Source organism: Sus scrofa, chromosome 9, assembly GCF_000003025.6.
Source record: "Sus scrofa isolate TJ Tabasco breed Duroc chromosome 9, Sscrofa11.1, whole genome shotgun sequence".
NCBI lineage: Eukaryota > Metazoa > Chordata > Mammalia > Artiodactyla > Suidae > Sus > Sus scrofa.
In genome coordinates, this window is record NC_010451.4 from 51,466,244 (window position 1) to 51,480,562 (window position 14,319).

Sequence of the window (14,319 nt, forward strand, 5' to 3'; positions counted from 1 at the left end):
GTTTACAGGGATATTTAAATGTTTTATTTTCAAAATAATCTGAAAGAATAAAACCTAATTTTAAAGAAAGTTTACTGTTTTTAAAAGTGAAACAAATTTAATTTGTTCTTTGAAGCTTCTCAAAAGAAAGATTTATAAACAGATTAATGCATTTGGGGCAAACTTAAATAGTGATAAAATACATAATGGAGTGGATATACCTCTGCGATGTCTATAAAATTTTCTAAGTAGTGTAATTATTATTTATTTAAATACACTTCTCTTCATAAGTAGAACAATTTTATAAAAGAGAACAGTAAGTAAATTTTTTTAAAAAAGAAACACCAAACTTGGTCAACTATTTTATATAAATAGAACTTAAGTGAAAACCATACACGCTGATAATGTGTATGACCAGCAGAGGTGGTCTGAGTAGTCATTTAAACCATAAGCCAAGGAATTAGCAAGGAGGAAAAACCATAGCAAATGCCAAACATACAAAAAAGCTGACAAGCAAACATACCAGTTGCAAAATTCACAATATCTAAATCTTGAGTAGAGATTAAAAAACAAGTAAAATAAAAATGCCATTAAATGTATGTTACAAAATATTGAAATTGTCAATTTACTAAGGCTTAAGCATTTTAGAATAATCATTTTACCTACCTTCTCAAAAGAAAAATAACCCAATATCCTATTCCAGCAAAACAAACAAAAAAAAATCACAATTTGATTTATTCACCAAATGTTTCTTTCAAATGATCATTGTTCTAACTGAAATTTGAGGATTTTGCACCTTAAAATCCATACAGAAGCATCACATGGAAGCCAACAAAAGCAGGAGTGATTTCATTGTACCCAGGTCATACCACAAGGATGGAGGTTGGTGGGTTTAATTTTTTAAAATATCAAATAAGTTAATTTTTATCCTATCCAGAGAAATCCTGCAATTTCCATAATATCTCTAGGGCCTTCTAGAGAGAAGAGGAAAACTGTAAAAAAAAAAAAAAAATGAGCTCTTAACATCCATTTCTTTCTAGATTCCTTCTTCCTAATTTGAGTCTTAATTACTCTTCATCATTTTGTCTCCTGAAAAAAAAGTCCTTTCTCTACCTGGTTCCCTAAATGAAGCTACATTTGGGGAGTGAGCCACATTTAGGGAGCTTTTCCATCTTCACTCCCCCAAACACTACTGAAGTATAATCACTGTTCATCCTAAATTTTAAAAAGCTTTATGAACTGTACATTTACTGTACTAGTTGGAACAGGATAAAAATACAGGTTGAAATGCAGTTCCTAGCCTAATGACCACACCCCATAGGGATTCACTGTCCATGCATCTTGTGGAATCTTGGCCTCATGATGAGATTCAGTGCTCCTTTAGCTCCCATGCCCTCTTCTCTGAATTACACATTTGCAAACATTCAAAATTTACTTTTTTAATTTTGTAGAAGAAATAACATTCCTATCTGAGACAGTTTTCTCCCTAGCCCAAAAGCCCTCTTCTTTCCATTGACAACACCAGCGTACTGTTTTCCTAAGCAAAAAACAACAAAAAGCAATAATGACTCTGAGAGAAATTCATGTACTGCCCTAGAACAAAACACAGACAACTTTCAAATTATGGTATTTTTACCAACGACATGTATACCGAAACAAAAATATTAAGATAAAATAGAAGCAAAATATATTAAAATTAAAAGACCTGAAACCATAAGGCTGAATTTAGTCTAGACTTTTTACTAATATATATATATATATATAAATATATATATAAATATATAAAACTGTATATATATAGTCATGCACCCCATGTAAAACTGTATATATATATATATATATATAACTGTATATATATAGTTTTATATATATATATAAAACTGTATATATATATATATATATATATAAAACTGTAAATAAAGCAATAACTACTCTGAGCTTTATTCTCTCATCCAAGAAATAAATATATTTTGACAATACATACAGTTTTGGGTGTGCAAAGGCAAGAAAACGCTTTGTCCAAGGAAGCATAATCCATAGAATTACAGAGGAAAAGTGGGGTATGCTTAACAGTCATAATGGAACTTTTCACCTCAGGTATTAGAGACATATTGTTCAATGAACATTGGAAAGATGGGAAGAGAAAACATTATCTGATTCACGCTTCCAACGGCAAGTGGCAGATAAGACAGTCATAATAAAACTGTGTAACCCTAAATTTCCCTGATTTGATCATCTTCAGACCAGTCTTCTATTTCTAGAGAGAAAAAAAGTTCAAAATGATAAAAAAAAAACCAAGGAGATACTTATTATTTTTCTTAATAGTATCAATAAATGGGAAAATGTGAAGAAAGGAAATTGTGCAGATGATGAGGAGAGAGAAAAAAATACTCACTCTACAAGGAGAGGAAATAAATTGTGAGAAGACTCAAATATCCTTCAACATCGTGAGGAAGAAATAATATAAGAAGATTGTCAATGAAATTATTATGACTAAACACAGGACCTTCATACTATTTCTAATCAAAACTGTCTCCTACTCAGAGTTTTTCTCAGAGCAATTTTAACATCTTTATTTCTCAAGCTGTAGATTAAGGGGTTCATCATGGCAGCCACAATGGTGTAAAAGAGAGAAGAGATTTTTCTGTCATCCAGAGACCCAGCAGAAGATGGCTTCAGATACATGAATGTACATGATCCAAAGAAGAGAGACACTGCAATTACATGGGAACTGCACGTACTGAAGGCTTTGGACCTGCCCTCTCTGGAACTGATGTGAAGGATATTGGACAGGATGAGACCATAAGAGATAAAGATGATTAGATTGGGAACAATGATATTGATGCCTGCCACAATGAAATTTACCATCTCATTGATGTAGGTACTTATGCAGGAGAGATGGAGCAGAGGGAGGAAGTCACAGAAGTAATGGTTGATGGTGTTTGCATCACAGAAGGTCAGTCTCAGCATGCATCCAGTGTGAGCCATGGCACCAGAAAGTGCCATCAAGTAGCAAGCAAGCATAAGGCTGGAACACACTTTAGGGGACATGGCAATGTTATACAATAGGGGGTTACAGATGGCCACATAGTGATCATAGGCCATGGATGTCAACACATAGCATTCAGAGATGATGAAAAAACAGAAAAAGTAAAACTGAGTCATGCACCCCATGTAAGAGATAATATTCCCCTTTGATAAGAAACCTGCCAGCATTTTTGGTGTAAATACTGAAGAATAGCAGAGATCTATGGAGGACAGGTTAAAGAGGAAAAAGTACATGGGGGTGTGGAGGTATGAATTTTTCATGATGAGAATTATCAATCCCGAATTTCCCAACACAGTGACCACATACATCATTAGAAAGAGAAAGAACAGTGGGAGTTGGAGATCTGGTTGGTCTGTTAATCCCAACAGAATGAATTCAGTCATGAAAGAGTCATTTCCAGAAGCCATTCTTTTCTAAGGGGAATCTGTGGACACAGAAGAAAAAGGATACATTAGAGATCAACTCAGCTCTTCTCATGGAATCTCATCTTCAAGGGAAAGTGTATACATGGAATACCTGAGACTAGCTCAACCTGGACCTATAGCATCTACCTTTACCATTATCATAATACAGTGAAATGGACCATCCCCTTTGTAGAGCCTCGATAAACTAAAAATAGCAAAGCGTCACAGACCTAGCCTACAAAGAGCAGGCCATTGCTGCTATATGCAAACAAAAATGCTGGGGAAAAAAAAAAAAAAAACAAGAAGACAGATGCTAATTAGGAAAAAATTCTTCTACTCTCAACATTTTCTCATTCACTTGAACTCTTCCCTCACAAGTAAAACTGGAGGCAGGGACCCTAAAAATCTGATGCTGAACCAAGGGCACTGTCTAATCCAAGATGAGGGAACCAGAATCTATGAGAAGTTAAGTTACTCCCTCTGTCACAGAGTAAAAGCCACAAGTGTAGGAGATAGAGTCTTATGTATGAAAAGGATACGTGCTGACTGGTAGATCCTTTGACCACTGCTGATGTCTCTGAACATTCTCTGATGCCTCCTCAAGAAGATTGTCCCACCAGCTTCATGAGTCTCAGAACAGCACAAAATGGGAAAGAATGGGTGTTTATGAAGTCAATGGACTTCCATCTCAAAACAAGGAATATAGTATTGTAAACTGAATTCAGAAACTCACCCTCCTTATCTCAGAAAACCTCAGGGCCGGCTTCCTGTCCTTGCCCTTTTCTCCTTGGTCCTGGAAAGGTCATTGGAGGTGTGATTCCTTCAGTTCAAAAGGCAAGTGTTCCAGACTTATATTCACGTATGTCCTGGAAATATTTCTGAACTATTGTAATTTCTAAATTTTTTCAGTCCTTTCAAGTGGCAGAGAAAATTCAGCATTTTTGTTATCATACTTGCTACTTGATTAGACACAAGATTTAAAGTGTGTGTAATGATGTACTCCACTTGGCTAAAAATAGTGTAGAAGCTTGCTCAGTCTTTCCCCCAGGGAGGAGATTATGTGTATCAAAGGGAATAGGAGATTAAGTATCCCAGATCATGATCTGTCTTCAGTTCCTTATTATTTTACTCATTTTCACTTTACATGAGGGATTGTACATCTTTCAGTGAGGATCCAAAGCACATTCCAATCTCCTCATTACCGTCACCCTGAAGGAAAAGCTACTACTTTGTGTCATTCCTTCCTTATTTCCATTTCCTCAATAGACATATTTTTTTGCAAGGGTCCTACTTTTAGGCGTCTTAATTTCTTTATCTGAAATTCCCCAAATGTTGCATGAGTGATTTCAGTTATTCTTTCTATTGGATATCTATGAAATAATTCGTAATATTGTATATCCCTTCTATAGTTTATCCTTTAAACACTTAAGAAATTTCTACTGGAAATTTCTACCTGACTCTCCTGCTGGGTCATTTAATGTAACATTTCAGTAATTGAGGTCATCAACTTCCTCTCACGATAGGAAAAAATTGGGGCTAGGAAGCTAGAAAGAGTTGTTGTCTATCTTGTCATCATTCTTCTACTCCTACCAATTATAACCTTTTGAGCAAGTTACATAATCTCTTGATTCAAATTTGTAAAATTCAGATGGTAATACTAACATACATTTCATTGGGCTTGTGTGTTTATTAAATGAAAAAAAAAACATAAGTGACAAAGTTAGAACAGTGTCTGGCATAATGGTAAATAGTCAATAAACACAGGCTATCACTCTTCATGTTCTCATTGCCCTAAGGCTCTGTGACCTCTTATTAAATGCAATTCTATACGAACAAACATTTCCTCCATGTGTCTACTATTTTTATCCTTGATCTAAGAACAGTGCAGAATACAGAGAAGGAAGTCAATAAATATTCCTGGAAGTCATGTTGTTTTTGCCTGATAGCTTCCGGAATACATTCAACATTTCTCTTATGCAAAACCATAGCATAAGACATACATACAACCACAATGACCTCCATTCATGTCCCTCAACCACCACACAACTGCTGCATTTTTATGTTTGAACTGAAATGTAGTGTTGAACTCTAGTGGCTCCAAACTCTTACTCTAGTATTTGACCACACATTCCCTCTTATTTAGCCATGAACACTGCTGCTAGAATAAGGTCTGAAAGCAAAACTGTCCCTCCCTATTTCAAGAACTTTCAATGGTTCTTTATAACCCACTTGAAAAGTGAAGCTCTGTAATACAAGTTTAATTCTCAAAATTACGATTCAGTCTTGGTTAAAATTAAAGAAGAAACTGAGTCACAATTATCATTGATGAGAATCCATGAAAGTACCACTTTGATTAATTGACATATTTTGCATGCATTCGTTATGATACAAACCTTTAACTTTCTCAAAAAAGGAAAGCTGGGGAATGTTTACCTTTCAGAAACCACTCAATGTGTTTGGGTATGAAAATAGTCCTATATGAGTCTATATTTACACACACTACTTATACTTAACGCAAGCAGGAGGAAGAATATCATTCTTTAATAAAGGAGGGTTCTCTGATTTGTAGAAAAGCATCAGACTCTTCAAAAAAAAAAAGTCTTCAAACTGCTCCAAAAAAGTGCCTCTACCACAAAAGAATGATGTGTGCTACCACAATTATGGGATTTAGGACTGGGGGCATGCAAGTCCTAAAAGATAGAGATGGAACACACTGCTAGGAACTGAATTTCTGATTAACCAAAATTAAGATTATGCTATTTGAAACTTTAATTTTAGGTTCCTTTGAAACTTCTTCTTAGCTCTCTATCTCTTGTTTAGAACCTTCTCTAAATATTGTGTAATATTTGAAACTATTAGTTTATCTAAATTAGGTAAGAAAAGGTATACACTAATGCAGCATTCTGGAAAAGAACCCAAGGTAATGAAAAATTGCTAATTATATGAATTGAGATTAGAAATCCCTCATGGAAACTTCACAAACGCCTATAACATTAAAAAGCAGACACCAGATTATCTTCCTGTGTATCCTCATACCAGGTCAGGCTCTCCATCTCAAAGAAAGTCCGATTATACACAATAAAGATTCCAGGGGAGATTATGATGTAGTGAAGTCTGACTAACCTGATTACGTTTCTGAGAACTTAAGTAAAGACAAAAGCAGAAAAAGGACCTGCCCAGCGATTATTTATGTGGTTGCTGCTCAATTTTTATGCTCTGTTCAGAACCAGGTTGCCTTTCATTTCATCAAAGAGTACCATACCTGGACACTTCTGAACAGATCAAAGAAACAGAAATAAGACTCAGTACCATGTCCCAGCAAATCCCACAAGGTAACAGTACATGTGTTATGTGAAAATAAGAGTAGAAATCTGGGGTTTACCCTATTTCTTCCTAGTTCAGTCTTGGGAGACTGTACATCTCTATGTATTTGTCCATGTCTTCTAGGTTTTCATTATTACCATTGTACAATTGCTCATAGTTGGCTCTTATGATCCTTTTTATTACAGTGGTGGCCACTGTAATGTTTCCTTTTTCCTTTTTATCTCATTTCTTGGGCCATCTCTCCTTTGTCTTGATGAGTCTGGCTAAAAGGTTATTGATTTTATTTATATTTTCAAAGAACAAGCACTTAGTCTCATTGTAGGCACTCCAGTAAGAGGATCATTTTCTGTTAAGTCTGCAGACTTGAAGCTTTCACAACAACTTAGATAAAGCTCTGTCCCAGCTCATGAGCACTTAAGAAACCAAGGGCTTACCAAGTTGACTCCCAGCTGTGATACCTTCAGTAGAACCATGGTTTCCCTCAAAACCTGTCAGTGCCATTGATGCAACTCAAAAAAGCAAAAACTACTAAGAACAACTATGCTGTACATTTAAAATACTCTGATTTGTTTCCTCTCCTAGGTAAAAAATAAACAAGCAAACAAAAAACACATAGTTCTATTGCTAACTAAAGAGTAATTAAGGTGTTTAACAATCAGAAAGTTTGCCTATTTTATTTTACTTTTATAGCTGCACCCATGGGCCAGGGATTGAATCTAAACTACAGCCACAACCCATGCCACTGCAGCAATGCTGAATTATTTAACCCCTGAGCCAGTCCAGAGATCAAACCACAGCTCCGCAGAGCCCTGAGCCGCTGGAATCAGATTTTAACCTACCTAACCATAGCATAAACTCCCAACATTGCCTATTTTATATTTTTATTTAGTATTTATATAACTACCTTAAATTATTACAAATTGTATCTAACTTATTTTTCAAATAAGTCAAAGATAGCAATGATTAATTTTTCAAAAAACTTTATTATACAAGGAGATCCTGCTGAATAGCATTGAGAACTATGTCTAGATACTCATGTTGCAACAGAAGAAAGGGTGGGGGAAAAAACTGTAACTGCAATGTATACATCTAAGGATAACCTGACCCCCTTGCTGTACAGTGGGAAAATAAAAAATAAATAAATAAATAAATAAATAAACTTTATTAGAATAGAGTGTACTTACAATGTTGTGACAGTTTTCAGTGTACAATAAAATGAATCAGTAATACATATACACTTATCCATTCTTTTTCAGATTTTTTCCCATATACGTTATTACAGAATATTGAATAGATTTCCCTGTGTGAAATAGCAGCTCCTTGTTAGTTATCTACTTTATATATAGTAGTGTGGACATGTTAACCCCAATCTCCTAATTTAGCCCTCCACCCTCCACATTTCCCGTCTGATAACCATAAATTTTATTTTTAAGTCTGAAAGTCTGTTTCTGTTTTGTAAATCATTTTTCTGTATCATTTTATTTTATTTTATTTTTTTTGTCTTTTTGTCTTTTTGTTGTTGTTGTTGTTGTTGTTGTTGTTGCTATCTCTTGGGCCGCTTCCGCGGCATATGGAGGTTCCCAGGCTAGGGGTTGAATCGGAGCTGTAGCCACTGGCCTACACCAGAGCCACAGCAACGCGGGATCCGAGCCACGTCTGCAACCTACACCACAGCTCACGGCAACGCCGGATCGTTAACCCACTGAGCAAGGCCAGGGACCGAACCCGCGACCTCATGGTTCCTAGTCGGATTCGTTAACCACTGCACCACGACTGGAACTCCCTGTATCATTTTAAATTATATTTTGTCTTAAAGTGGTATCATATGATATTTATCTTACTCTATCTAACTTATTTCACTTTCTATGATAATCTCTAGGTCCACCCATGTGTCTGCAAGTGGCATGATCTCATTATTTTTGATGACATAATAATATTTCATTGTTTACATGTACCACATCTTCTTTATCCATTCTTCTGTCAATGGAAATTTAGGTTACTTGTAAGTCTTGGCTACTTTGAAGATTCTGCAATGAACATTGGGGTGATTGTATCATTTAAAATTATGGTTTTCTCCAAATAGATGCACAGGAGTGAAATTGATAGACCATATGGTAGTTCTATATTTATGTTTTTAGGAACCTCCGTACTGTTCACCATAGTGGTTGTACCAATTTACATTCCCACCAACAGTGTAGGAGTGTTCCCTCTTCTCCACCCTCTCTAGCATTTATTGTTTGTAGACTTTTTGATGATGACTATTCTGTGTGGTCATTATGCAAGTAGTTTTATCAAAGATTTATGAGCAATGAATTCTGTTTAAAGTATTCTACAAAACAGGAAATGATTTCATAATAAAACGTGGTTCCTAAGTCTCATAACCACTCCCCACATAGGGATATCTAATTCATTGACCATATGCTTCCTTCAGTCTGGACATAATAACATGTTTCTTAGCATATTTATCTCTCATGCCTTGTTTTCTGAAGAATAAACACATTCCAAATTTCAGTTTTTTAATTTTTCAGAAATAGTAATTTCCCTATTTGAGCCAACTGTCTCTATGATATACAAGCCCAAAAGGTCTTCTTTTTCTGAGAGAAAAAAAAAAGTAAACTATTTTCCTAAAAAAAAAATACTCAGTCCAAGAGAAATTAATATATCATTCTGTTTTTGTCTTTTTAGGGCCGCACCCACAGCATGTGAAAGTTCCCAGGCTAGGGGTCTAATCAGAGCTGTAGCCTCTGGCCTACACCACAGAAACATGAGATCCGAGCTGTGTCTGCGACCTACAACACAGCCCATGGCTACACCATATCCTTGACCTGCTGAGCGAGGCCAGGGATGGAATCAACAATCTCATGGTTCCTAGTTGGATTCATTTCCACTGCACCACAACGGGAACTCCAATATATCATTCTTGAATAAAGAAAAGTTAACTTTCAATCAGTAAAGTTTGGTCATAGTCAATGCTTACTGCAACAGAATAAAAGAATCAGGATGGTAAAAGTTTACCGAAGAGTAACAGAATTGAAACCACAATGTTAAGAATTTAGTTTGTATTTTTTCTTTATAAAGCTGTGATTTTTTGTAAATCCTTAACCTCTCTTGGCTTCACTTTCCCTTCCATGACAAATATATATTTTGATGGTTTGCTATGTGTCAATTTGACTTATAAATGTAAAGATTAAAACTCTTTGCCAAAATAAGCTTGAGCTAAATGTTTACAGATACAAAATGGTCTTATTAACCATCTTATTTGATAGTCTTAATGAAACTTCAATCTCTGGTATTGACAGAAGATATATTCTTGCCAGTTGGAAGATAGAAAGATGAGTAGAAACAGAGCATCCCAATCAACCCTCTTACAGTAGCTGACAGATTAAAAACACCCCTAGTCAGGAGTTCCCTTCATGGAATCAGCAGTTAAGGAACCCGACTAGGATCCATGAGGATGCAGTCTGAATCCCTGACCTCGCTCAGTGGGCTAAGGATCCAGCGTTACTGTGAGCTGTGGTATAGACTGCAGACATGGCTTGGATCCTGTCTTGCTGTGGGTATGGTATAGGCCAGAAGCTGTAGCTTTGATTCAACCCCTAGCCCAAGAACTTTCATATGCCACAGGTGCGGCTCTGAAAAGAAAAAAAAAAAAAACACACCTAGTGATGAGTGGTCACTCTAGTGTTACCTAATTCCATTATTTGGAGACTATTTCTTATTTTTCCAGAGGAAAAAATAATTTCAAAATAATAATGAAAACAAATAGTATGTTTACCATTTAATGTTGTTACCAAGCAGGAAAAAGGTAAAAATAATATTGCAAAAATTGTGAGGAAAAAAAGAACACTTAGATATAAAGATAAAAATAAATTACTCAGAAAGGCTCAAATTTCTTTAAGATATTAGGGAAAAAACACATTGGGAAAAATATAGAAGGCTGTCACTAAAATAAACACACAGAATCTCACTATCCTATAACTCATGCAAACATATATATGATTTCAAATCAAATATGTCTCCCACTCAGGATTTCTCTCATAGCAAGTTTAACATCTTTGTTCCTCAAGCTGTAAATAGAGGGGTTGAGCAAAGGAAATGTATTAGTATAAAAGACAGAAGAGGTTTTTTCCTCCTCCATAGACCCAGCAGAAGATGGTTTGAGATACACAAATGCACCTGATCCAAAAAACAGAGACACAGCAATTATGTGGGAACTGCAGGTACTGAAGGCTTTAAACCTGCCTTCCCTGGATCTGATGAAGGATGCTAGAGAGGATGAGACCATAAAAGACAGAGATGGTGAGACTGGGAACAATAATGTTGATGCCTACCACAATGAAAACTTCCAGCTCACTGATGTAGGTACTTGTGCAGGAGAGCTGGAGCAGAGGAGGGATGTCACAGAAGTAATGGTTGATGGTGTCTGCATCACAGAAGGTCAGTTTCAGCATGCACCCAGTATGAGCTGTGGCACCAGAAAATGCCATCAAGTAAGAAGCAAGCATAAGGCTGGACACATTTTAGGGGACACAGCAATGTTATGCAACAGTGGGTTACAGATGGCCACATAGCAATCATAGGCCACTGATGTCAACATACAGCATTCAGAAATGATGAAAAAAAACTGGAAAAGTAAAGTTGGATTATGCATCCAATGTAAAGGATAATATTTTTCTTTGATATGAAGTTAATCAGCATTTTGGGTGTAAACACAGAAGAATAACAGATACCTATGAAAGACAAGTTGAGAAGGAAAAATTCCCTAGTGGTGTGTAGGTGTGAATTCAGCCCAATTAAGATTATCAATTTCATATTGCCCATCACAGTGACCATATACATTGCTAAGAATAGGAAGAGCAGGGGGAGCTGGATCTGGTTGGTCTGTTAATCCCAAGAGAATGAATTCAGTCATGAAAGAGCCATTTCCAGGAGCCATTCTTCTCTAAGGGAATCTATGACAATAGGAGAAATTACATGTTTTCACAAAATATCTCCTCTCAAAAGGATGGTGTTTGGGCTGGGAATATCTGAGAGTAACCCTGCCTGGACTCATGGAATTGGGTTACCATTTTCATGAAACTGAGCAACATGGACTTTGCTTATTAGGGTCTTTGTAAGCGAAGTAGAAAAGAGCACCAAAACTTAAGACTACAGGGGGAAGGGAACTGCTACCCTGCGAAAATTTGGCTAATCAGCTAAAAAACAAGAACAACAAAAACAATAAGAGAGAAGAAATGTGGACTAGGATAATGCTTCATCCTGGATCATGCTTCATGCATCTCAACATTTCTTCATCATTTGAACCCTCCCCTCACTAGTAAAATTGTAGGCTGAGACCCTACCAACTTGGCACTGGCCTCTAATACAGATTAGACGTGGTAGGGGGAGAAATAAGAGGATTGTTTCTTAATTAAATCTAAATGGCCAGAGTCTGGGACAGGTTACCTTACTGCTCCACATCACAGAGGAAAAAGCCTTAACTGTAGATGAGTGAGATTTCCACTCTTGAAGAGGGAACTTACTGGCTGATATAATGCATCCTTTGAGCTCCCTAATACCATCAAACATTCACAGATAGCCTCCTTCAAAGGATTGTTCTGTCTATTTTACTTGAGTCTCAGGATACTAAAATGGGAAAGAAATTGTCACATCTTAGATCCTTGGACTCCCACATCAAAAAATGACATGAATGTAAGTGGAATTCAGAATCTCACCCCCCTTCTTCTAGAAAACCCTGGTGTTTCCTTATTATTCATTTTACCCAGTTGTCTTAGGAGGGCAATTTCAGGATCTGAAGCTTGAGTCCTTTTTTTATATAATGTTTTTTATTTTTTCCATGATATCTGATTTACATTGTTCTGTCAATTTTCTACTGTACAGCATGGTGACACAGTTACACATAAAAGTATACATTCTTTTTTCTCACACAATCATGCTCCATCATAAGTGACTGCATATAGTTCCAAGTGCTACAGAGCAGGATCTCATTGTTTATCCATTCTGAAGGCAACAGTCTTCAACTATTAAACTCAAGTTCACAATCCATTCCACTACCTCCCCCTCCCCCTTGGCAACCACAAGTCTGTTCTCCAAGTCCATGATTTTCTTTTCTGTGGAAAGGTTCATTTGTGCCCTATATTAGATTCCAGATATAAGTGATACCATATGGTATTTTTCCTTCTCTTTCTGACTTACTTTACTCACTATGAGGGTCTCTAGTTCCATCCATGTTGCTGCAAATGGAATTATTTTGTTCTTTTTTATGGCTGAGTAGTATTCCATTGTGTATATATACCACATCTTCCTAATCCAGTCATCTGTCGACGGACATTCGGGATGTTTCCATGCCCTGGCTATTGTGAATAGTGCTGCAATAAACATGCAGGTGCATGTGTCTTTTTCAAGGAAAGTTTTGTCCGGATATATGTGCAAAACAGGGATTGCTGGATCATATGGTAGTATCATGCACAGTTTTCTTTTTTTTTTTTTTTTTTTTTTTTGTCTTTTGTTCTTGTTGTTGTTGCTATTTCTTGGGCCACTCCCGCGGCATATGGAGGTTCCCAGGCTAGGGGTTGAATCGGAGCTGTAGCCACCGGCCTACGCCAGAGCCACAGCAACGCGGGATCCAAGCCGCGTATGCAACCTACACCACAGCTCACGGCAACGCCGGATCGTTAACCCACTGAGCAAGGCCAGGGACCGAACCCGCAACCTCATGGTTCCTAGTCGGATTCGTTAACCACTGCGCCACGACGGGAACTCCATCATGCACAGTTTTCTAAGGTACCTCTATACTGTTCTCCACCACAGTTGTACCAGCTTACATTCCCAACAGTGCAAGAGGGTTCCCTTTTCTCCACACCCGCTCCAGCATTTATTATTTGTGCACTTATTAATGATGGCCATTCTGACTGGTGTGAGGTGGTATCTCATGGTAGTTTTGATTTGCTTTGATTTGTTCTGATAATCAGTGATGTTGAGCATTTTTTTCATGTGCTTGTTGGCCATCTGTGTATCTTCTTTGGAGAAATGTCTATTCAGGTCTTTTGCCCGTTTTTCTGTAGGGTTGTTGGCTTTTTTGCTGTTGAGTTGTATAAGTTGCTTGTATACTCTAGAGATTAAGCCCTTGTTAGTTGTATCATTTGAAATTATTCTCTCACATTCTTTAAGTTGTCTTTTTGTTTTCTTTTTGGTTTCCTTTGCCCTGCAAAAGCTTTGTCAGTTTGATTAGGTCCCATTGGTTTATTTTTGCTTTGATTTCTGTTGCTTTGGGAGACTGACCTGAGAAAACATTTGAAAGGCTGATTTCAAAGAATGTTTTGCCTATGTTCTCTTCTAGGAGTTTGATGGTGTCTTGTCTTACATTTAAGTCATTAAGCCATTTTGAGTTTATTTTCATGTATAGCATGAGGGTGTGTTCTAGGTTCGTTTATTTGCACGCACCTGTCCGGGTTTCCCAGCAATACTTGCTGAAAAGACTGTCTTTTTCCCATTTTGTGTTCTTGCCTCCTTTGTTGAATATTAATTGATCATACATGTCCAGGCTTATTTCTGGGTTCTCTA

General features: G+C 36.7%; 1 protein-coding gene and 1 pseudogene across 1 annotated transcript; both read right to left on the reverse strand.

Annotated features, from left to right (window-relative positions):
• LOC110262287 (olfactory receptor 8B3-like) lies at nucleotides 2,503-5,454 on the reverse strand. The gene is made up of 2 exons (XM_021102693.1): nucleotides 5,443-5,454; nucleotides 2,503-3,441 (listed from the first exon to the last, which is right to left on the reverse strand). Exons 1-2 carry the CDS (start codon nucleotides 5,452-5,454, stop codon nucleotides 2,503-2,505), a joined length of 951 nt encoding a protein of 316 aa, XP_020958352.1.
• Nucleotides 10,763-11,692, reverse strand: LOC100520581 (annotated as a pseudogene).